The sequence below is a fragment of the Megascapheus bottae genome, chromosome 21, assembly GCF_031878675.1.
Source record: "Megascapheus bottae isolate mThoBot1 chromosome 21, mThoBot2.hap1, whole genome shotgun sequence".
Taxonomy (NCBI): domain Eukaryota; kingdom Metazoa; phylum Chordata; class Mammalia; order Rodentia; family Geomyidae; genus Megascapheus; species Megascapheus bottae.
Genome location: NC_143529.1, coordinates 11,451,135 through 11,477,172, shown reverse-complemented (window position 1 = coordinate 11,477,172; position 26,038 = coordinate 11,451,135). Strand labels below are relative to the sequence as shown.

Here is a 26,038-nt window from a genome sequence, read left to right as displayed (position 1 = left end):
GAAAACAGTATATGATCACCTTGGAAGCTTCATATTTACATCATCTAAAATGATTCCTCTGACCCTAGATTTTGCTTCCACATGTGTTAGGAAGATGGGGAAAGTGAAAGGACCCATTTTTACCTGGATAGAGAAGGAAAGCACAGACAAGGTAGAAAGATGAGACGCCCTTTCATAGACTGGACCACAGTTCCCACAAAAAGCTTTTCCTTTTCTCTCAATCTCACAGCTCTCTGGCCAGAAGACACTTTCCTCAAAATAGTGAGGAATGGTAAACTGTTTTTAAAGGACCAAAAGATATACTCATTCATAAGGCAGTTGAAAGGATTTTAGTCTGTTGTTAGTTTTCTGTAGAGTTCACATAACCTCAGTTCAAGGGGTAGAACTCCAACAGTGAGCAAGAAACCACTGACATTACATTTGATGACCTTAACCTTCCTTTAAGAAGTGTATCCAGATGGCTGTGTTACACACGAGGGTTATGCTGGGTATAAACTTTGAGTCTGGACTTAGTTCCTTATTTAGCAATTGACCAATGCATACCTATTTATCATGATGTGATTTTTTACATTTAAATTATTCATTCATGTTTGGAGTACTGGGGTTGGACTCTGGCCTCATGTGCACTAGACAAGTACTACTCCACTGAGCTATTTTCCAGTGCCAATTTTGCCCAGTGGGCCTTGAACTCAGAGCCTGAATGCTGTTCTTGCTCTTTCTCAAGGCTCGAGCTCTACCACTTGAGCCACAGCACCACTTTTGGCTTTTTCTATGTATGTGGTACTGAGGAATTGAACCCAGGTCTTTGTGCATGCTAGGCAAACACTCTACCACTAGGCCAAACTCCCAGCCCTGAAAATAAGTGTTGAGTCTAGAAGCAATGGGTAAATTCTTACTAAGTATAATCTAGAGACATCGTACATGGCTTTCCTAGGCCTAGCAAACCTCTATCTTCTCTCTGTTGCTTTAATCTCCACCCCCTAATATTTTACGAGTTCAATAACCTAGCAAATCAACTCAATGATAGTCAAGGGGCTCAAAAAGTGGGACCATGCCAGGAGCTGGTGGCTCATGCCTGTAATCCTAGCTACTGAGGGTGCTAAGATCTGAGAATTATAATTCAAAGTCAGCTCAGGCAGGAAAATCCTTGAGACTTATCTCCAATTAACCACCAGAAAATGAGAAATAGATCTGTAGCTCTAAGTGGTAGAGTCCTTGCTTTGAGCAAAAGAGAAATAGTGCCCAAGCCCTGAGTTCAAGCCCCAAGGCTGACCAAAGGGGAAGAGAGAGAGAGAGAGAGAGAGAGAGAGAGAGAGAGAGAGAGAGAGAGAGAGAGAGAGAGAGAGAGAGAGAGAGAGAGAGAGAGAGAGAGAGAGAGAGAGAGAGAGAGCGCGAACGAGAGCGAGACACAGAGAGAGACACAGAGAGACACAGAGAGAGAGAGAGAGACAGAGAGAGACAGAGACAGAGAGAGACAGAGACAGAGAGACAGAGAGAAGAGAGAGGAAAAAAAGGGGGAAGGGAAGAAGAAAGGAAGGAGGGAAGGAAGGAGCCCATGTCTTTACTCATTCAAGGATTTAAAATCGTATTGTTCCTTTGAACTACAGGACATTAGAAATGGCTGTGAAACCCATGGTAACAATAATTCCAAATGACTTTTCAGCTTGATACTTGTGTTTCACAGTCAGGGAACTGATCTAACCTCACCTACTATTTCAATATCTTTCTCATAAAAGAATGGGTCAGGAAATCCAGGAATCTAGGAATTCCATGTTTGCGGTTAGGTTCAATGCAAGACGGACATGCTACATGGCAGTGCTCTCCTGTCTTTGCCAATCCCTAGCACATTCCAGAGCTTGGATCAGCATTACCTGGATTGTAGTTAGGTAGCTTGGAGACTCCAGGCCAGGTATCCTCTGTAGGGACGCCCAACACCTGTATAAAACCACAGAAAAACGAAGATGAGGGAGGGAAAGAAAACTGGATATGGAGCAGAAACAGAGACAGAAGGGACAGATCAGGGGGGAATGAGGAAGAAAGCAATTATGTCACATGACACAAGCTGATATATATGAGAAAAGGTTTCTTTGGGCTTATTGGACACTCTCTAGCATATCTCTATGAGTCTGACTCATTTGTTCTTGTGAAGCAGATCACACAGCCTTGCTTAAAGTCTTTCTCATCTGCAAATTGTCATGCATGAGGATCCATGAGGATTTGCATTGGCAGCTAAGGATAAAAAGGAACAGCAGTGACTGTCCTTTTGCTTACATCCCATCAGCACAAGCATATTGACAGCTTAAATTATGCCTCAGCGTGGGCATTCAGCTGTTCCTCCATGCGCTCAAATTAAAAAGGATTCAGATTACTGACCCTTAGGTAGTGGAATGCTAGCAAAAAAAGAATTATCCTGAATTTATCTCCAGAACCTTCTACAAATTCCACCTCTTCTTGTTTTCTCTATGCTCAGCACCTTAGAAGATGGTATTTGGTGTTTCACTGGTGGACTGTAATGGCAATTGACCCATGTTTTAGGTGACCCAATTGAAACTTAATTTTTCATGAAGATGTTATATGTAAGGGAAAAGTCTTTTTAAAATATAAAGCCAGGGGGCCGGGAGTTTGGCCTAGTGGTTAAAGTGCTTGCCTAGCATGCGCGAAGACCCGGGTTCGATTCCTTGGTACCACATACATACCAAAAAGCTGGAAGTGGTGCTGAGGCTCAAGTGGTAGAGCTCTATCCTTGAGAAAGTCCAAGGACAGTGCTCAGGCCCTGAGCTCAAGCCCAGGACTGGCAAAAATAAAAATAAAAAATATATATAAAGCCAGGGCTGGAGTTTTGCCTAGTGATAGAGTGGTTGCCTAGCATGCACAAAGATCTGGGTTCGATTCCTCGGTACCACATACATAGAAAAAAAAGAGCCAGAAATGGTGCTGTGGCTCAAGGGGTAGAGCTCTAGCCTTGAGAAAGCCCAAGGATAGTGCCCAGGCGCTGAGTTCAAGCCTGAGGACTGGCCAAAAATAAAATAAAATATAAAGCCAAAGCAGAGTTTGGATGGAGCTGTCACTGGGGCATTATTCTGTTAAAAGAATCATAAAAGTCCAGAGGACATTGTTTTGTGAAATAAAGCACAGGGGAGCTTTTACTATATGACCACAACACAATGCTTGTGCACAATACTGAACATAGATGTTCCAAGTTTTATGGCAGGAAGTTAATTGCCTAATAATGACTAAATATATAATCAGCGAGGAATCCAGGATCTTAAATCTGTTTGCTGCCTAGGACTCAGGCTGAGAAATATGCTTTTGGAGGCCCATGAAGCTTGTCCACAAACAAAAAACATTAAAGTGTTATTTTTGTCACATATAATACAATAATAAAATCATACCACCCAGTAAAATCTTCCTGCTTTGATCCATTCTCTAAACAAACTGGAAAGCCACTGAGAGGATTATAGGCTTTTCCTGTTGACCACCCTGAGCCAGAGAGAACTTTGTCAAACTAGGAATCCACTTTGAAAAACCAACGGGACTAATTCTTCTTTTGTAGGAGAGAACAGCTCATTCTCCTTCCTCAACCTACCACCTTATGTATTTGTACAGATGCACGTGTGAATGGGAGAGGGTGAAGCATGGGTACCCATTCATTTGTTGGCTCCCATTCATTTGCTTTATCCCAATGGAAAGGAAAGCAAAGTAATGGGAAAAGATACAGGAAACTACTATACCCGATGGCAACAAAATAGATACTAAATGTTTAGGACAATCTTATGCCAAAAGCCTTAGGGTTAAGATTTTAGAACTTAAAATTTCAGTGTATTTTTAAGTGGAAATTTGATGTTCAGTTTAGAATTCTTTTTCATTTCAGACAATTAGTACTAAAGCTTTCCTTCCCTTTCTAAGAAACTGAAGACCAGTCATTGTTGATTTAATCCCCTGAGGGCTCTTTCAGGACAGTTAGTGATCATGGTGGCTATAGAAGCTGTTTACGGTCTTTGCTGAAATAGAAACTAATGGCATTTTGACTAATAGATTTAAAATTGAAATTGTTTATTCTGATTTTTGAGCTGAATTCAGAATTATTTGATAAAAAAAATTTAGATTTAGAAAATTGGCCACAAATCTATTCTGTATTTCATAGCTATCTATTACAGAGATATAAATACATATGTGAGTGCATACAGATGAAAAAGATGGTAAAATAAAGACCAGGGGAAGTGGCTCAAGTGGTAGAACATCTGCCTAGCAAACATGAATCTCAAAGTGCAAACCTCACTAAATGTGGTTAGACACTGGAAAATTTAGAATAGAACTATTTATTTCAGAGAAGCAATTCTTACATTAAATAGCATGAGACCTCAAAATAAATTTCTTTCCTATTTTTATCTGTGTAGACCACATTTAGTAAAACTCAAGTTCAGGAATGATTTGTAATCTGCTTCATTTTCAGGCTTACTTCACAGGCAACAAAAGTAAAAATAGACAATAGACAAATGGAACTGCATAAAACTAGAAAAATTTTCTACAGAAAAAAATAAATAGTAGAGTATGGAGACAACCTATGGACTGGAAAAAATATTTCCAAACTATGTATCTGACAAGGGGTTAATATTCGAAATATGTAAGGAACTCCAAAGAACTCAATAGGAAGAAATAAATAACAAGGACTTCAATAAAACTTTCTCAAGGGCTGGGAGTATGGCCTAGTGGTAGCGTGTTTGCCTAGCATGCATGAAGCCCTGGGTTCGACTCCTTGGTACCACATAACACAGAAAAAGCCAGAAATGGTGCCGTGGCTTAAGTGGTAGAGTGCTAGCCTTGAGCCAAAAAAAGCTCAGGGACAGTTCCTAGGCCCTGTGTTCAAGCCCCAGGACTGACTAAAAATTTTTTAAAAAAATTCTCCAAAGAAGACATGCAAATGAATAAATGTTCAAAATCACTACTAGCAGAGAACTGTAGGTTAAGGTAACAGTTATGATTAAGAGCACAGAAATATCAACTCGTTCCCATTGGAAGGATCATAGTAAAAAAAAAAAAAAGAAAGGTAATTTTGTACCATGTTGGTGAAAATGTAAATTAGAATAGTCATTAAAAGAAAAAGACTGGATGCCAGTGGCTCATGTCTGTAATCCTAGCTGTTCAGAAGGCTGAGATCCAAGAATCACAGTTTGAAGCCAGCCAGGGTAGAAAAGTCTTAAGACCCTTACCTCCAATTAACAATCCAAAAGCTAGAAGTAAAGCTGTGGCTCAAGTGGTAGAACATTAGTTTTGTTCAAAAAAGCTCAGGGATGGTATCCCAGCCTTGATTTCAGGCCCAGGACCAGCACACACAAATATAACAAAATAAATACATAAACAAATAAATAAAAAAGAAAAAAGAGAGACATGGCTCAGGTGGTAGAGTGCCAGTCAATGAATAAAAGTGTCAGATAACAAGTTTGAGTCCTGGTCTCGAACAACAACAGAAAAAGAACAGTCATTAAGGAAGTCCATGTAAATTCTTCAAAACTGAAATAATCCTATGATCTAGCAATTCCACTACTGAACATGTACCCAAAAATATGAAGTAAGGACATAAAGGAGACATTTATAATCTTGTGTTCATTGCAGTGTTAGTCACAAGATATGGAACTATCTTAAGTGTGCCTCAAGAAATGAATGGATGAAGACAATGTGGCACATTATACATACTACTCATCCTTAAAAAGAAGGGAATCTTGTCGTTTGTGGCAACATGGAGAAACCTGTAAGACATTATGTTAAATAAAATAAGCCAACCTCACACATAAAAAAAAATGCTTTATGATCTCATAGGTGTAGCCTAAAGAAGTCCTTTAAGTAGAATAATAGACACCCCAGATTAAGGGAAGCAAAGCTAGGGAAATGTTGGAAGGATACAAAATTGGGGAGAAAAGAGAAATAAGTTCATGAGATATGTTGAACAAGGTGACAATTATATGTTGTGTTACTGAAAATTGCTAAATAGATTTTAAGACGTCTTCTGAGGGAGGGGAAATAAGTATGTGAAATAGGGGAAGTATAAGTAAGTGAATATATTAATTGATTTGACTTGGCCCAATTCAGCGTTGACATATTTTAAAACATTTGTTGAGGGCTGGAAGTGTGGCCTAGTGGTAGAGTGCTCACCTAGCATGCATGAAGCCCTGGGTTCAATTCTTCAGTACCACATACACAGAAAAAGCCAGAAGTGGCACTGTGGCTCAAGTGGCAGAGCACTAGCCCTGAGCAAAAAGTGTTCAAGGACAGTGCCCTAAGTTCAAGCCCTAGGACTGGCAAAAAAAGAAATATATATATATATATATATATATATATATATATATATATATGTATATAGTCAGGAGTTAGGCCTAGTGTAGGTGCTTGCCTAACATGCACAAAGCCCTGGGTTCAATTCCTCAGTACCACATACATAGAAAAAGCCAAAAGTGGTGCTGTGGCTCAAGTGGTAGAGCTTGAGCCTTGAGAAAGAGCAAGAACAGCATTCAGGCTCTGAGTTCAAGGCCCACTGGGCAAAATTGGCACTGGAAAATAGCTCAGTGGAGTAGTACTTGTCTAGTGCACATGAGTCCAGAGTCCAACCCCAGTACTCCAAACATGAATGAATAATTTAAATGTAAAAAATCACATCATGATAAATAGGTATGCATTGGTCAATTGCTAAATAAGGAACTAAGTCCAGACTCAAAGTTTATACCCAGCATAACCCTCGTGTGTAACACAGCCATCTGGATACACTTCTTAAAGGAAGGTTAAGGTCATCAAATGTAATGTCAGTGGTTTCTTGCTCACTGTTGGAGTTCTACCCCTTGAACCACACCTCCACACCAATGTTAATGTTTTCATATAACATCTCACAAAATGTTTTTTTTTTCCCCTATGGCATTTTTGCTGTAACTTTATATGTTTTCCCCAGAACTACAGATGCTGGAATAAAACTATTAGATAGACCTATAAGAAAACATGATTTAATTAATCCTACCTCCTGGCACCCAAAATGAATAGTTAAACACTGTACAACTATGTCCTTGAAGCACAGGTTGAAAGCCAGTTGTACTGACTTGAAAATAACTGAGGGATTAAATCTAATAAACAGAAAATATGATTAAAAATGACTGAAGCCAGAATGTTCTTTTTATTTTTCTTTGCGTTTTGTTTATAGAACTTACAACTTCACAGAAAGAGAGAAGCAAACATAATTTAAGTCTCTGTGACTTAAATATTGTCCTGCTTTACCATAATTGTGTTCAGAATGCATGACTTCTGATGCCAAATCAGTGTTATTTCTCAACTGTTTATTCATATTAAATTTGAAACAAGTTGTCATGAATGTCAACAATAAAATCACTTGAGTTTACTGAAGTGTGATAAATATAATGGTAGATATCAACATGATTTCCTGGGTAGGACTTGTAGATTCACTCTTTTTTGGGGGGAGGTGGGGAATGGACTTTATGTCCAGATCAAGTCTGACATGTTTCAGTTACTTTTATGGTACATTCTTCAAGGGGCCAGGACAAGTTACCATGGTCTGCCCTAAAATTTGAACTAATAACTAGAGAAGCATCATCCCAGGAAACATCTAGTCTATGCTTTTCATTCTATAATATCCACTACCAAATGACCAATGTCATGTGATTCCATGACTAGGTGTACCTAGAATAAGAGAGATTCAATAGAGATACAAATTAAATGAGTCCTATGGAGTGACAGGACATAGTGCATGGAAGCTAGTGTTCAATGGTTGGGATGATAAAAAGGGGTTGGAGGTAATGGAATAACAATGTGCAAGCAACCTGTGAGATGAACAAGAACTTGAAAATGGCTACCTAAAATGGTCCATTTTTTCCAATTCATTTTATCATAATCAACCCCCAAATTGTACACCTTTCTATTCACGGGATACTTTCATAGGTGTACATATTTTACCATGTTCACAAATATCTCCTCAAATATTTCTTACTACTTTGTGATGAAGACCTTCATTTTATATTACATATATTTTATCTTATACATATTTTACCACAATTAAAACAATTATCAAAAAAAGAAAGAAAATATACAGTGACCAGAATATGACTATAATTCTGCTATGGAATGCACAGCACAGCACAAAGTAGAGATAAACAGCGAAGAAAGAAATGGAATCACATGCATGTACACAGTACATACATTGACACCTTAGGTACCAAGAGCATGTGGATGAGGAGTGTAGTAATTCTTCTACTTCTTTTACACTAACACGAGAAGTCTCTGTCTCATCAGAGTTCAAGGTACACTTGGTATCTTATCTTCAGCTGATAAAGATACAGAGCCAAATAACACGGTTGAATTAGAGTTGAGAGTGATAAGGCAGGTGGGACTGGAAGAACTGCCCCCAGGAAGTTGAGGCACTAATAATAGGAAACAGGAGACCCAGTGGTTTTGGTGCTGGGAAGTGGGGAGCGTGGGTAGCTTCCTGGGCTTCTTTGAGAAAGCTAAGGTTTTCATAACTAGTTAGGTTTCTTTTTTTAAGAGCTAAGGTATTTATTCCTGTGGCCACATCACAATTTCTACAACCTTAATATATAGTTGAGTATTTCAAAGCAGACGGACTGCTTCATTTGTCTCTAAGACAATTTGGGTTCAAAGTTTAAAATGTAGAGGGAATTTTTGCTCTTACCTCCCAGATCTTCTCCAGCTGTTCAAGGATGTTGGAAACCCCAAGAAACAAAGGTTGACCCTGGAACATTTCAATAAAGATGCAGCCTGCACCCCTAGCAAAGGAAATAAAAATTGTCAAGGTAGCCAGAAAAATAAGAGCCACATGCTTTTGAAAAATCTTGGGCAAAAAAAAAAAAAGTCCTTGTCAAACAGAAGTAAGAACAACTTAAGGATTTTGTTAAAATGGAACAAAACCAGAGGAGTTAGGAGCATACTTTAGTTATCAAACATTTCAGGTCATTCAAGTTTACTAGTGACCCATTTTAGGAGGTGTGTGGGGGGAGTTTTGCATCTCCAAATTGCATAATCTTTCAGTCTAACTTGTTCTTATTGTTCAAAAAAAATCTGCTAATGTGTCATATACCTATAATCCATCCCAGCAACTGAAGCAAGAGAATCACCAATTCAAGACTGGCTTGGCTCTATAGTGAGTATATATTGTTGAAAGCAAGCAAGAAAGAGGGGGAAGGTGGCAGGGAAAGAGAGGGGAAAGGAAGGGAGGGAGGGAGGGAGAAAGGGGAGAAGAAGGAAGGAAGAAAAGAAGGAGGGAGGGATAAAGGGAAAAAAAGAGGGGAAAAGGGGGAAGGAAAGAAAGAAGAAAAAATATTTCAGTTCCCTTCCTTTCACACTTGGCACAGTAAATTATGACAGGATCAGTATGTTTCTTTTATACTTACTAAAAGAGTTGTTATAAATTTAATTATAGATTATTTTTTTATCCTGTATCATACTATTACATGTAAAATAAATGGGCTATCTAATAAAATAAATTGGCTTCGATATTCCAACATTTGACTTTTCATACTCAGAACTTGATTGAGCCTCTTTGATGTCTGTGTTTACCCACACTATCATCCTCTATATTAAAAGGTTGGTGATACAGCATTTCTTAAAATAAATCATAGAAGAACCAAGACTCAGTGCTGGGCTTCTCAAGTGGCTTTGCAATTACATAGTTAGCTTACTTTTGACTCCTGCTTAAAGAATGTTGCTAAACATGTCTGATTTACTCCTCCACAGCCATTTGGTTCATAGGGGTAAAAAAAAAAAAAAGCTTCTTGCTTACAGGGTTTCCTTCCAAGTTACTGACACCCACTCTGCAAGTTTTGATGCTGGCTCTTTTGATGTTCACACTTGTGCAACCACACTCTAGGTCCAACTGCAACTTGGCTGCCTGCTTCCATAGTAAGCTGCTGATAATTATAAGATGCACTCCAGCTTAACAGAAATGTGCAGCTTAAAGTAGATTAAACAATATTTGGCCAAACTGGAGGATAATTCCTGAGGGACCAGGAGGGAGATGTGTTAAGAATGCACACATATTTTTTATGTCATTTGTGTGCTACAAATGCATCAGATGACTGATGGCAGAAATTATCTCCACAGTCCAATACTTTTTAGTTTTTTTTTAGTTTTATGTGTTCAGCATCACACATAATAGTACAGAGTCCCTTCAGCATTTTGCCATTCTTCCATGGCATAATAAAAGAAGGATATTTAGTAAAAATAGTTCATTACAATGATCATATTTAAAGATACATTATCAAGTTCATTTAAAACAGTTTTTAATATTACTTACAAGTTTATTACATATGATAAATGTTTTTCTATCTAATGATAAACACTTTCTGCTCAATTTACTTTTCATTAATTATGTAGCAAAAACAGATTAGGAGGAGAATACTGGGGCTTGAACTTAGGTTTTTGCCTTCTTCCCTGACTTTCACTCAAGGCTGGTGCTCTAATACTTGAGCTACGTCTCTACTTCCAGATGTCTTTGAGTGAGACAAGTCAAGACCAAAGGAACAAAAGGTGCATGGTATCCTTAAAATGTGGCTATTAGATCCAAATTGTACAAGAGCGAGGACTCAATATTTGTGTACCCAATGCTATGGATATGGTACTGGAAATATAAACACAACTATATAGACATAAAATTTATGACTCTATAGACATAATGTTTTATTACATAGACTAATATGTACCTATGACATACAAACCCTCAGCCTAATTTTAATTATGTTCTAAAATCTAAGTGCCAGTGATTGTATATAGAGATTCCTTTCTTGAACACTTGTTTGTTAAATACGTCATTTGAAATATGATGTAAAAATCAATGTTAATAAATTCTTTAATAAAAAATAAAATATAAAAAAAATTGGGGGGGGGGACCAGGAGTTTAGCCTAGTGGTAGAGTGCTTGCCTAGTATGCATGAAGACTAGGGTTCAATTCCTTGGTACCACATACAGAGAAAAAGCTGGAAGTGGTGCTGTGGCTCTCGTGGTAGAGCTCTAGCCTTGAGAAAACCCAATGACTGTGCTCAGGCCCTGAGTTCAAGCCCCAGGACTGGCAAAAAAAATAGTCTCATCGAAACGCCGGATGTGGTGACTCACGCCTGTAGTCCTAGTTACTCAGGAGGCTGAGATCTGAGGATCACGGTTCAAAGCCAGCCTGGGCACTAAAGAACATAAGACTCTTATCTCCAGCAAACCACTAGAAAATTGGAAGTGGTACTGTGGCTCAAGGGGTAGGGTGGTATCCTTGAACTGAAGAGCTGAAGGACAGTGCCCAGGTCCAGAGTTCAAGCCCCACAACCAACAACAACAATAAAAAAAATTGTTTTGGCTTGTATTGGAGATTGAACCCGGGGTGTTGGCACCTGCAAGGCAAGCACCCTATCCCTTGAGCCACATACTTAGCCTTAAATTTCGTTTAACAAATCTAGAGTATAAGGTTACTCATATATACATGTGTATGAATGTATATGTATGCACAGTGTATGTCTATGCTGATTTCTATGTTCTAGAGTTCTTATAAGACAGACAAAATTCCAACAGCCATAAGTTAAAAAAATCCTTAGTTTCCATAACAACATAAGTCTCTAAGTATTATAAATTTTTAAATGTAACCATTATTTGAAAACTATACCATTGTCCTACTTCTACATTTGTTTCTCAAAACTGTTTTTATTTGCTTCTTAAACTTAAGAATACAAGTCATGCGACTAATCCTCTGTTTTGTTCACCCCACATTGGCCTTAAGCAAATATTTTAAATATTCTGAACATTCAGGTCCAGATAAGGAAGCAGCTCCTATTTCCTTTTATCCTGCTGTTTTGTTGTTAAATCTTCATTCCCCTGGCTCTTCCTACCTTCCATATCCTTCTTCTCAGTGGATTTCTGGTCTGTGGAGACGCCCTTGGGGCAGCCCATGAAGATGAAGGGAAATTTCACACAAAGGGGGAAAAAAAAGACCAAGTGGCATCAAACAGTGAATTCTTCCAGAAGGAATGGTTGCACTGGGTCCTTTTATTGCTCTGAATGTGGTCCTTCAGTCAAGTCAGAGGAAACAGCCTACTGATGGTCTACTTTCTCCAGCTCTCTTGCTAACTTCTCCTCTATTCTAAGCATGAACAAATTCTTCCATAAGACAAATTCCTTAGGCAATCTGAGAAGGAAGGGGATGCCACAGGAGTCTTAAGTTTCTCAGAGGTGAAAGGAGCACATGAAAATAGTGGTGGTAGAAATGAATCTGAATTTCATTTTTTGCCATTGAAGTTAATTCACAGTTGCATAATATATGGCAGAAACAGGACATGACCATTTGATTTCCTCTGACCACATTTTACATCAGAATGTTCATATAGAGAAGCCTAATAGTTAACCATCAGGTAGGGACAACTTTTTATAGTCTCCAAACCAGCCGTTGCCTAAAATCTGTTCTAAAATAAACTCTTCAAGGCCTAGTATATAAGAATGAGCTTTCAAAACATTATGCTAAATGAAATAAGCCAGGCCTAGAAGGCTGAATATTAAATAACTCCATCTATATAAGCTACTAGAACAACCATAGAGACAGAGAGATAGAAGTTAAGACATAATAAAAAGTAGAACTGTGGCTAGGAGGTGCTTTGGGGAGAGGTAGAAAAGTGACTGCTTCACATAGGTACAGCTTCAGTTTCAGGTGGTGAAGTGTTCTGTGGATGGATAATGGTTCAGGTCACATACACACTGTGATTATACTGAATGCCATTGAGTTATACACTTGAAAAGGACTAAGCACTGTGAACTTCATGCCATTATATTTAAATACACTGCAGAAAAGGAAAACATCACCACCAACATGGAGAATTTTCCTCTTTAAAGTCTTTAATGGACTCCTTTAGAGTCTGAAAAGAACAAGGAGAGAGGAAATGTTGGAAAATGAGAGAACATTGATGACTTGCATTGAAATAATCAATATGGCCTAATTTTGCTTTTCTCATAATTAACCAGGACCAGGCTCCTTTGCTCTGGCCCCCTACTGACACTGCACCACCAGGCCTTATTGTCAATGAGAGGCCCTTGCCTGGCAGGCTATAATTGCTTTCTTTAACACAAAGGCACTAATACTTAGCTAATGCTTACTTGCTGTCATCTAACTCCTAAAAAGGCATTCAGTAACCCTCCTATTGGGTTACACAACCTAGCAGAATAGGAATTGTTTTCACTTTTTTATTCTTTGTCAATTGGAAATCTCTCTACTCACTGCTTCTTTTCAGGCTCTGAAAAGAAAAAAGAAAAAAATGAGGGAGAAGGTATTTCAATGTAAACATCCACATTCTAGCAATTACTTTGAGAGTGAACAAATGTAGTAAACTCACTGGAAGATACCTATTGTTCTAGTTCTACATCACTTTTTTAGTATTATCAGGCAAACAACAATAATGGTGACATGAATTGGAATAATGGCAATAAAATGTGTAGTTGAATTTTTATAAGTGGTGTCATTATTTGTGGTTAAATTCAGGAAATACTAACCAAAGGTATAATGCTCATTTTTGTGCATTAAGTAAAAAAAAAATGGTATGTTTTCAGGGAGTCTTAAAGACCTGATAGAGGAATTGAAGAAAATAGCCAGCTCAGAAGTTGCAGGAGATTGAATGGATGAGGGAAAGAATAAAAGATAGGAATACTAGACTGTGGTTCAATATATATTTTTTTCCTTTGGAGCTTTAGAAAGACAGAAATAGAGGCAATGGAATAGGGCCAAAATTTTAAAAAGTGGCTGATGAAAGGCACGAATTTATAAATTGAAGAAGCATTCCAGACTGCTCAGAATTTCACAATTGCCTCTTCCTAGTGAAAAGTGCATAGTAAGAAGGGCAAAGGAAGAATTCTTAACACACAAAAGAAAGGAGAGCTCATTTGCAGAAGACTATAAAGCTAAAAGTGAAATTTGCAACAGCAACCATAGCAGACAAAGCTAGGAAATTAATTATATCTTCAAAGTTTTGAGGGAAAACAACTGTCAGTCTAGAACTGCATCCCCAAAAGAATTGCCTTCCAACAATGAGAGCTTATCTTCACATAAAGCCAAGTAGGCCACCAACAGGCCCACATTAAGGACAATTCTAATCTCAGGAAAATGAAAACCTACTCCAAAAGTACTATCTCAAGTGCATACAGAAATCATGAGCAGTTCCAAATTTATTTGTATGTAATAATTTTTTTGCCAGTCCTGGGCTTGAGCTCAGGGCCTGCGCACTGTCCTTGGACTTTCTCAAGGCTAGAGCTCTACCACTTGAGCCTCAGCACCACTTCCGGCTTTTTTTCCTCGGTATGTGGTACCGAGGAATCGAACCTGGGTCTTCATGCATGCTAGGCAAGCACTTTAAGCGCTAGGCCAAACTCCTAGCCCTGTATGTAATAAATTTAATGAAAGTAGTTTTGATACTAATAAAGCAAATCACTATGTATGTATATAAAAGCAAGAGGTCTACCACTGAGTTCCCAGCCTGCAAACTACATTTTGGAACTTTTAAATTTGACCTGTTGTCCCAGTAATGCTCCTTCAAAGCTTCTTTACCTCCAGCATCCATTCTAGGAGCATGTAGTGCATTTGGTTGACATAACAGACATCTCCTTTAGTCTGCAACGATTCTTTCAGTCTTTCTTTTTAAATATATTTCCTCATGCCCAGTACTGGTGGCCCACATCTGTAATCCTGGCTATTCAAGAGGCCGAGAGGCTGAGTTTGAAGCCAAACAGAATGGGAAAGTTCATGAGAGTCATCTCCATTTAACCACCAGAAAACCAGAAGTGGCGTTTGTCACTCATTGTGGTAAAGTGCTAGTCTTGAGTAAAAGAGCTCAAGGACAGCACCCAGGTACCGAGTTCAAGCACCATGACCGACAAAAAAAATTAATAATCTTTCCTCAAGGACTGGCTGGGAGTACAGCCTAGAGACACAGCCCTTACTGAGTAAAACTCTGGATTTAATTTCCAATGCCACCAAAAGAAAAGGATGGAAGTAGGGGGAGCTGAGATTTTTCTAAAGAGTACAAATAGGCAGATTTGTAGAATACCTCTTAAACTGGATTTATCTGTTGTTTTCTCATGATTAGATTATCCTTGCTTAAAAGAGGATAAATGATACACAAATGATATTGTAGCCTTCTCAGTGTAGCAATGAAGAGGCATGTGATACTAGTTGAACCCATTACTCATTAACTGGAATTACTCCAGTAAGAAATGATCTGGTAGAGTCTCTACTATAAAATTATTTTTTTCCTTTACAATTTAATAATTAATTTGTGAAGAGATACTTTGAGACTATGTAAAAGGCTTAGTGTGTGTGTGTGTGTGTGTGTGTGTGTGTGTGTGTGTGTGTGATACTAGGGTTTACACTAGCCAGGTAGGCATTCTACTGCTTGAGTCACAGCCACAAACTTGTTTGCTTTTGTTATTTATCAGGTAGGGTCTTGATTTTGTTCAGGTCAGCCTGGATCATGAACCTTCCATTTGTGCTCCTAGCATATTGTGATAAAGGAACCGTACCACGTTTTTATTGTTTGCAATGAGTTCTCATAAACTTTTTTTTTTTTTTTTTTTGTCAGTCCTGGGTCTTGAAGTCCCTGTCCTTGGGCTTTCTCAATGTTAGAGCTCCACCACTTGAGCTATAGCACCACTTCCGGCTTTTCCTGTGTATGTCATACCCCGGTCTTTGTGCATGCTAGGCAAGCACTCTACCACTAGGCCAAACTCCCAGCCCCTCTCACAAACTTTTTACCCTAGCTGCTGTAGAATTGATAGGCTCCTTATATCTACCTCTCAAGTAGCTAGAATTACTAATATGAGCCACCATACTCTGTTACACTATGTAAAAGTTCTATTCTTCATCAAATATTTCCCTTCCAACTTTGCATCAGTGATTGTTGTTTGTTTGTTGTTTATATTTAACTGCTCAAGATTACCTTCAACTCACTGTATGCAGTCTACATAGTCTATAACTTGAACTTCTCCTGCCTTAGCCTCCCAGGTGCTAGGATCACTGGGCTACCACATCCAGTGATGATTTGTATTTCAATTAACGATTTCTATTTTGGTTGTAAATAGTGATTTTCAGTATTAGTTGACATTCAACTATAGGGAGGAGCTTCCTTCTTATCTATCATTTTATCTAGCTGTTTTCTGAATGGGCTCATTATATATTCTTATGTTATTCAATAGGTTAGGGTCCATTTTTCTTATGATTTACTTTGATGTCAAAACTTCCAGATTTGGCCAGTGGATGTATCTTCAACCTGCTTACCATGTCTTTGGACATTCCCCATTCTTTTTACTTTTTTTTTTTTTTTTCTGGTCATGGGGCTTGAACTTAGGGCCTTGGAGCTGTCCTTGAGCTTTTTTGTTACGGCTAGCACTCCACCATGCTAAGCCACAGTGCCACTTTTGGTTTCTGGTGATGAATTGGAGATAAGAGTCTGGTGGACTTTCATGTGTGGGTTGGCTTTGAACCGTGATCATCAGATCTTAAGTCTCCTGAGAAGCTAAGATTACAGGTATGAACCACTGGTGCCTGGCTCCATTCTACACAGCTGATGAGTAAAAATGGAGGATTATAATACTACAGATAGAGACAAAGTTTATCCTTATACCTATACTGCTGGTATATCAACTGTTACAACCTTTGTGGAAAATCATCTGGCAATGTTTTATAAAGTTGAATATTGACATGCCCTTGCTGGATAAAGCACAGGATCTAGAGCATTCCTTAAATATAAACATCATTCTGTCCAAAGAAATAGGAAAACAGAGCAGATAGTCAAAATATTTCTTATCAGGAAATAAGGTATAATGATACAGATTGGCATGGATGAAGCATAGTATATGAAATAAAGACAAGTAACCAAGTATTAAACACAATGTAATATCATTTTTACAAATGCTCAAAAGCATATATTTTTTTAATTTTGTGCTAGCCCTGGGGCTTTAACTCAGTCTGGGCATTATCCCTGAGCTTGTTTTTTCCCCTCAAGGCTAGCACCCTAACATTTTACCACTTCTGGCCACTTCAGTCTCAGGAACTTTTCTCCCTGGGCTGGCCTTGAGCCATGATTCTCACATGTCAACCTCCTAAGGTAGGATTATAGGCATGTGCTACCAGTAGTGGGCTAAAAATAATAGTTTAGAGGATGCAAATAACTGAAACTATATTTATTTTGTCAGTCGGGGGGCTTGAACTCTGGGCCTGGGCTCTGTCCCTGAGCTCTTCAGCTCAAGGCTAGCATTCCACCCCTTGAGCCACAGCACCACTTCCGGTTCTCTGGTGGTTCATTGGAGATAAGAGTCTCACAGGCTTTCATTCTCTGGGCTGGCTTTGAACCACAATCATCAGATCTCAGCCTCCTGAGCAGCTAGGATTTCAGGTGTGAGCCACTGGCGCCAGGCCTAAAACTACTTTTTTCTTTTTAATCTTTTTTTGTTGTTGTTGCCAGTTGTAGGGCTTGAACTCAGGGCCTGAGCACTGTCCTTGGATTTTTCTCAAGGCTAGAGCTCTACCACTTGAGCCTCAGCACCACTTCCAGCTTTTTTCTATGTATGTGGTACCAAGGAATCGAACCCTGGTCTTTGTGCATGCTAGGCAAGCACTCTACCACTAGGCCAAACTCCCGTCCCCCCCTTTTTAAAAAAAAAATAAACAAATAAGGACAAAAAGGAAAATAAAATAAAATGTCACTAAAGCTGCCCGGTGGAGGGCAGGTTTCTGGGGAAGGTATGCCAGCTGTGCTGATTGTATCCCAGTGGCTACACTGGTAGAGGTTCATGGAGGGGTCACCATATTATACTCTTAATCTATACCAGCTCTTTCATTCTTGACACCACTGACATTTTGTGCTGGAAAAGTCTTTGCTTGGGAGCTGTCTTTTACATTACAAGATGCTGCATCCCTTATTTCTGGTATCAATGGCACTCCCTGCCCCTCAGCCATGACAATGAAAAATATCTCTAGACATTGCAACATGACCCCTGGGGAGAAAAAACTGCCCCCTTAGTTGAGAATCATGGATCTACCTACATATTATATATGTGCTTGAGCATTTGAAATACTCTGCAATAAAACAAAGTTCAAGATTGATGGGAAGAAGTTTCACTCTGTCAGTGAAACACAACCAGGAAGACATCATTAAGAGCCAAGCTTCCCCAAGTCTGCTGAGAGCCTTTGATGTGAGAGTGTGGAGCTGTGAGAGCTGACAGCTTCAGGGGGTTTTGACTAGCAGGTGATATCTCTAGAAATTGTATCTGGTATCAGAAACCTATGACTCATATATATGAAGGAAAATTTCCCAATTCTTTGCCAATCTAAAAGCTTAGGTTTGTCTGTTAGGGTACTTTTTTGTGTTTTGTTTTGTTTTGTTTTTAGAAAAATTATTATTGATTCATCAATTGTGTATGTGGGGAAGTGGGGCCCTGGGATTTGAACTCAGAACCTGCTTTGCCCCTGAGCTTTTTTTTTCCCCCTAAAGACTAGCATCCTACTACTTGAGCCACAGCTCCACTTCCAGCTTTTTTGATAGTTAATTGGAAATAAGAGTCTCATGGGCTGGTTTTGAATCATGATCCTCAGATTTCAGCCTCTTGGGTAATTACAGATGTGAGCCACTACCTCATTATTACTGATTTTTAAAAACAGAGCCTGTGTTTAAATTCCTTCTAAGGCCTTAAAAGAGGTCTATATACCATCTTACCACTATATATTGTATTTTACCACTATATATTGTATTTACCTAGAGTGCTTGGCTACTAGCTGATTATGATAGCTCCAGTGTGTTGTCTTCATTTGTTGTTCTCAAAGCCAGGTGACTGAGATTCCAGGTTCATTGCTATTGCCCATTAACCCAAGCGCCATCTCAGCTATGAGGTTCTTACACTTGACAGCCATCTCAAGTAATCTCTGATAGGGAAAATATATTCCTTTCATTTATTTTTAAATGGAGAAACAGCAATAAGAAGGATGCATGATGTTCTCAAGATAACAGAATCTATTGTCATTTATTAGAAATAGAATTGGCATGATAGCAGGTGCTGGTGGTTCACACTTACAGTCCTGGCTACTTAGGAGGCTGAGATCTGAAGACCACAGATCAAAGGTAGCCCAGGCAGGAAAGGCCATGATGCCTGCCTCCACAAAAGCCTGAAAACAGACCTGTGGCTCAAATGGTAGAACACTACCCTTGGGCAAAAGAGATCAGACACAGCACCCAAGCTCTGAGTTCAAGCATCAGTACACACACACACACACACACACACACACACACACACACACACACACACACGAAGGAGCTGGCATGACAGTCAGTTCTCTGGAATCTTCTTCTTTCTACCTCTTTCATCTGGACAGTGTTTGTGAACGTGTTTGTTTAGCAGTGTGTGTGTGTGTGTGTGTGTGTGTGTGTGTGTGTCTGTCTGTCTGTCTGTCTGTCTGTTGGAGGGACCTTTCTATTTCTCTACGAACAGGTATTAAGGAAGAGAAGAGACAAAGGACTAAGGAGAAAAGCTAACAGGAAGGTTCTGGTAGAAAGGGCATTTGGCACTCTGGCAAGACCTCTCTGGAGATGTTTCTTTTGAGTTCAGAGAACGACTGTAAAAATCAAGTGAGTTATATATTTCATAGCATTTGATTTCTGTATGTAATAGTAGCAATTTTTCTTATTAGACTTATTATCAAAATGCAATCCAGACAAGAAAGCATTCCCACAAGGAGGAAGACTCACATTGTTTTTGAATTAGCTCTTACCACATATCCAGCTCAGAGGAATATTCAGTGGCCCCCAGCAAAGCGTCAGGAGGCCGGTACCAGAGGGTCACAACTTCCGAAGAGTATGTCTGGCTAGGAATGGACTTGGCCCGAGCAAGACCTGCCCAAAGGGGAAAGCACAGAACCCATTGTCTTGGGCCTTCCTGGGGACACATGATACCCTATACTAGGGAGACTGTAAGTAGAAGAACAAGATTTAAATACCATACAATTGAGGTGTTTTTCTGGAAACTACTCAAATATCTTGAACCCTGTACATCGTTATATCAAGAGCATGTATTAAAATTTGGCCTGTAACTAGATGCACCAGCCATATGTGGTCAGGTGGACTTACCTTCTTGCCTACATAGCATGCACAGAGTGACATGTGAACTTTCGGGGTCAAGTGCTTAATGGAGGGGTTAAATATTCATCATGTTTTTTCCTTCCTTAGAGCTGTGATGAGCGGGGAGAGACAATCTCCTTGACATACATAATTAGCAACATATCTTAGGGATGATGGTGCCACTTGACAAAACCAGGGTTGAGACACGATTGAGCTCCCATTCAGGACTGACTGCTAAGGTGAGAAAAAGTCATTCTTTAGGGCTATCCAGCTCTGTAATGGATGTAGCTGTAGCTAAACTAACACAGGTTCAGGGCTCTACCAGTTGAACCATAAGTTTCCTTCTGGCTTTTTGATGTACCTCAGGAGGCCCCAAAGCCAGTTTCATAGAACCAGGATGGGTTGATTGTAATTAGTAAACATTGCTGTTACCTGGGATGATTTTTCTCTCAATTGCTCCTCCATAAAAGGAGAGCACTGTTGTCAGTCATCTGTTTATCTTGTAGAATTATAGGCTCTAGAATTGGGAAAAACCCAATCAGAGAAGTTCACTCTTGTTGAGAACTGGTCAATGAATGTCTGCTACAGGTTTATGTATCAGGATGTAAATAAGCTACTACCTCAGGAAAAATCCTTCAGCCATACTATGACCATTTGACATGACAATGATAAAACTAGATATCTGCTGTTTCATAATCCTGACAACCTAAATGAAAGGGGAAAATCAACTATACATAGTAAAATCTATATCTGTCTAGCTATATCAATACACATTTGCGTGAATGCATGTGTGTGTACTGGAGTAAATATAATGATAAACTATAAATGCTAAAGTTGAAAGATACAGTGGTAGGGAAATCTGTACCACTTTGCTGGGAATACAGGCAAATTTCCATATTTAAGTGAGCATCCCATTCTTGCAGGGGACTCTAATACAGTCTGGGGTTAAGCTCTTTTTCCTGCTGTTCTAGGACAACCTTGATCCAGTCTGAGACTTTGTAATATCACTCAGATGAAGGGAAACCTACTAAGTACCCATCTGCTTCCCAAATGTCTCTATCAAAAGTGGACATGGTTTTGAACATCTGGCTAGACTGGAGGCTGATGGAATCCTAAGAAGTTACCAAGCTCTCCCTCTTTCTTGCCTCAAGTTTCCTGTAGGGTAGTTTGATATCCTCACAAAGCATCATATTCCCAGGCCCCCAGTTTTCAAAAGCCAGGCCTCATCAATACTTTAGACAAGTGCACACAAAAGCATCATTGTTCACCAGCCAGAAGGTGACTTGAGGAGTGACTTACCGAAATCAGCCAGTTTGAGCTCTCCCAGGTGACTGATGAGCAAGTTCTGAGGTTTCAGGTCCCTGTGAAGAACGTGTTGGTGGTGGATGTATGCCAGGCCCCGCAAAAGTTGAAACATGAAAAGCTGAAAGGAATGAACATTACTGAAGGACATTTGAGCTCCTATGTGTTGATTTCTCCTCTAAATTGGAAACAGTCATCTGAAAGAATATAGTGAAAGTGTCTCTTGAGAGACGAAAGAAAAAGAAAATCACATTTATTCACAGGGAGGAAAAAGGACAAGGAAAATTAAGGAACTGGACTATATCTTAAACCAGGGATTCTGGCTTTTCCTGACATCTCGTTTCCTTCATACTGAAAGAATTACCCTTCCTTAAAAATCTGAAGTAGAACTTTGAAGTTTCCTGAGAACTCTAGTTCTTGATTTAAATGTGAAAGATGTAATTTTTTTTTTCTACTGATGATCTTGGCATATAAGATCAAAGATGACCTGGAAATGATATTCTAAAGTTTATAACAGCTTGAGTTTTCCAGACTTTCTGATAGGAAACCCTTTAAAAAGCACAATTCAAGGAAACGCAAGTAGGAAATATATCTTTAGGTGGTATTAGGAAATAAAACCATCGTTATCTTTATGAACTTTTTTTTTTCATTCCTGTGGTTTGAACTCAGAAACTGGGCACAGTTCCTGAACTACTGTGCTCAAGGCTAGTGCTCTACCACTTGAGCCACAGGTTCATTTCTGGCTTTTTGATGGTTAATTGGAGATGAGAGTCTTGCAGACTTTCCTTCTCTGTCTGGCTTTCAACCCTGTGGTGACGATGGTGGGGATACATTCAGTCCTCAATTTAAAAATTTTTCAAATGATGATGAAACTCCAAAACCAAAAGTATTACCGTGTTCTCACCTAAACTGTAGCTTAAGGAAGGAAGAATACATAGGGCTTTAAGTATCTGTCTATTTTTCCAGTCCCTGTGGTAGTGGAGGCTTCAGACACCTACATGGGTATTTATAAAGACTTGTGCTGCCAGGCGCAGTGGCTCATGACTCTAATCCTAGCTAGTCAGGAGGCTGAGATCTGAGGATCAAGATTCAAAGCCAGCCCAGGCACAAAATGACCTGAGACTCTTATCTCCAATTAACCCCTAGAAAATGGGAAGTGGGGCTTGGCTCAAGGGTAGAGCGATAACGTTGAGCCGAAGAGCTCAGGGACACTGCCCAGGCCAAGTTTAAGCCCCAATGACCCACAAAAAAAAAAAAAAAAAAAAAAAGACTTGTGCCAACTGAAAACATAATATGGCAGTTTAGAGAAGAAAGAGCTAGGCTTGCATTCCTCGGGTCAAATGGCAGAGGAGAGCCATGAGGATAAATCCATTTTTTCTACCATGGCTTCTTGGAAACTAGGAACTTCAGGGCCGCCTAGGAATAGAATTGACCTAGCAATGATATGCAGACATGGAAATCAGTCTCATGGTCCAACAGAAGCAGGAACCTAAGAAGTTTACCTGTTGCACACAGCATACCTGGAGATGACTATGGAAGTTTACATGTCCCACATTAAGTCCGAAGTCATTTAAAAATGATTGAGTCAGATAGATGCTATTGGCTCATGCCTGTAATCCTGGCTGCTCAGGAGACCGATATCTGAGGATCATGATTTGAAGTTGGCCTCGGCAGAAAAGTCTGTGAGACTCCATCTCTAATGAACCATCAAAATGCCAGACTCACGAGAAGCATGGTTCAAGTGACACTTCTCTAGCTATGAGCAAGAAGCCTGAATGAGAACCTGAGATTTAGAATTCAAGTCTTGGTACCGACAAAAAAGAAATTAGATGAATAAAATTTAAAATGTCAGCACTGGGGACTGTCTGTTCCACCGGTCCATGCAGATGCCATTGTAAGGGAAGTATAAAACTTCTCCGCAATCAGATGGATAAATTGTTTGCTTTTTACTTCAAATAGGGAACTGCTTTCTAAAACTAAAACACCTTGAATTGTCCACCAATAAAAATCTCAGTTTGTACTAGTTTTTGAACAATCCCATTGAGAAGTGTTACAATCTGTCAATGTGAATAAATGGGAAATGAGGAAAAAAATTAAAATGTCAGACATTTCTTAGGACTTCTTCAAATGTTTACTGAGTCCTGAGTCAAATGTTCCTATGGGTCTTCCTAACATTTTCATCTTCTGAGGTTTCCAACACACACACACACACACACACACACACACACACACAGTATTCATTTAATCACTCAAACACTAAGCAACCAAAGCATAAAACTCTTTACAGCATTTAAACCCCTCAGTTTGTTATAACTCTAAATGTTTGTAGAAAAGAAAATCTGAAAAACTAATTTAAACGCCAGCTAAAAGAAAAAAAAATATGCTTTCCAAAGAGAAGATACTAAGGAAAAAGGAAGAAAAAGGCAAGTGAGAGAGAGAGAGAGAAAGAGAGAGAGAGAGACAAGAATAGGAAGCCAGTCATCAGGGAGGGCTACAGATTTGGAAGATAATTTGTCCTCAATTCATAGATGAGAAAATCAGGGCTCAGGAGAACTAAAGACATGTTGGGTGTGATGCCTGTGCTATCAGCACTTGGGAGTTTGAATCAGTCTGGGCTACAAAGTTAAACTGTCAAGAAGAAGGGAATTAGTTAGCTGTATCAGAAACAGCTTCTTAGTGGGTCAGCTTGAAATGCTTTTTGTGTCCCGAATGTCAACAATTTCCACCTTCCTGCTGCCCCCTCCCTCCTCTCTCTGCCTCTTCCTCCATCTTCCAGTAGTTGTAAGTTTGAGGCCCTGCAATGTTAAGATATCCTTTTCACAGCCACAGTCGTCCAGTTGAGGCCATGCAGACTAAATTCACCACCTGCTCACTCTTTGATCCCTACAACCTGGGATCCTCTTTCATCATCCTCCCCCATCATAATACAACCAAATCCCAGGGTATTTTCTCACATAAATTAATCAGATGGTGGGCAGACTCCTTCCAGACCCCAGGGGTTAGAGTAGCTTCCAACACCATCAGGTTCAGAGGGAACAAAACAATTCAACTGAGCTAATGCCATGTGGGCTAGGAGTCTTTAAAAGAACACAATCCATTGTTAGGCACCGGTGGCTCCTGCCTGTAATTCTAGTTTCTCAGGAGGCTGAGATCTAAGGATAGTGGTTTGAAGCCAGCCCAAGCAGGAAAATCCATGAGACTCTTATCTCCAATTAACCAGCAAAAAAGAAAAAAGAAAAAAAAAAAGAAAAAGTTCAAGCTCAATCACCTGCGAGTGGTTACGAACTTGCCTGTGGTTTCGTCGTTAAGGTGACTACCACCTATGTATGGTGTTTACCTTTAACAGCTCAGCCCCACTGAAGGTCAGGGCTGCTATCTATCAGTCCGAAGGAGAGTGGTCACTGGGCTGCTATTAAACTGACTCCTAGATCAGTTCACTGAGTGCTGGGGACTCATTGCTGGGGACAAATTTCCCCCAGAATGGCTGGGATATTACAGTGACCAAGCCCCCAGATCTGGTGCATGCACGCACGCATGCAGACACACACACACATGCACACACAAACCAGAACCTACTAGCCGTCAACCAACCCAATTCAGAAAAGCCCAAATCCTTCCACCCACCAGGGATCCTTGGACTTGTTCTATGAAAAACCAGAAGCAGGTTCCCCTCATTAGGATTCCTGCCTTTCGTGGTCATTTCTCCTCCAGACCCACCTCCATCCTGAGCTACCGTTCTTTATGAACCCATTTCTCTTTTCTTAAATCTTTTCACTCCTCCTTCTCCATTACTCTCAATCATCGTTTAAAACTCCCCAAAGTTAAATTCCAACACATTCCTTTCTACTTCCTCTCAATTAAGACATTTGTTGTGTTTTTTTTGTTTTATTTTGTTTTTTTTTTTGCCAGTCTTGGGCTTGAGCTCAGGGCCTGAGCACTGTCCTTGGACTTTCTCAAGGCTAGAGCTCTACCACTTGAGCCTCAGCACCACTTCCAGCTTTTTTGTATGTATGTGGTACCAAGGAATCGAACCCGGGTCTTCGCGTATGCTAAGCAAGCACTTTAACCACTAGGCCAAACTCCCGGCCCTCCCCCTGCATTCTTAAGAGGATGCTAGTTTTCTCAGTTTCCTCTGAACAGTAGAATGAGCTGCCTTTCCTTCTCCGGTATCACTGCACTCCTGTCACTCTCCAGCCTGTGTTCTGGATGTCCCTGAGATATTCATGCCACCCTGGTTCTGGTTGTCATCTACTCCACTGCTTGCCACTGAAGACTTGGGCATTTGGGTTCCGCTGTTCCTCAGGACACCAGTGCCCTTGAGACTAAGTCTAGCTAACCTCTTCAGCTCCTTTGATCTGTTTCTCCAGTCCACTCCAGCCACTAAGTTCCGGGATCACATGCTAGATCTTTCCATCCTGTGGAAATGTTGGTACTCCGAAATCCAAGTTCACATATGTAAAAAGTACTTCTGCTTCTGCAGTAATCATTTCATTCACATTTTTAAAAACCATGACCACAAATGACTTTTGCTACGAAAAGTTAAGAGATGTCTCTAGCTTACAGGTGCCAGCATGTGAAACTTTTCTTTTTTCCACATTCTTCTGATT

General features: G+C 39.7%; 1 protein-coding gene across 1 annotated transcript in view; it reads right to left on the bottom strand.

Moving 5' to 3' along the window:
* Cdk15 (cyclin dependent kinase 15) overlaps positions 1-26,038 on the bottom strand; it is an 82,143-nt gene that overhangs the window by 37,086 nt on the left and 19,019 nt on the right. The window contains exons 7-10 of the mRNA XM_090354358.1: positions 21,429-21,552; positions 19,784-19,904; positions 8,684-8,777; positions 1,872-1,935 (exon numbers count right to left, since the gene is read on the bottom strand). Coding sequence (XP_090210484.1) covers positions 1,872-1,935; positions 8,684-8,777; positions 19,784-19,904; positions 21,429-21,552 — 403 coding nt within the window. The remainder of the gene's footprint in view (positions 1-1,871; positions 1,936-8,683; positions 8,778-19,783; positions 19,905-21,428; positions 21,553-26,038) is intronic.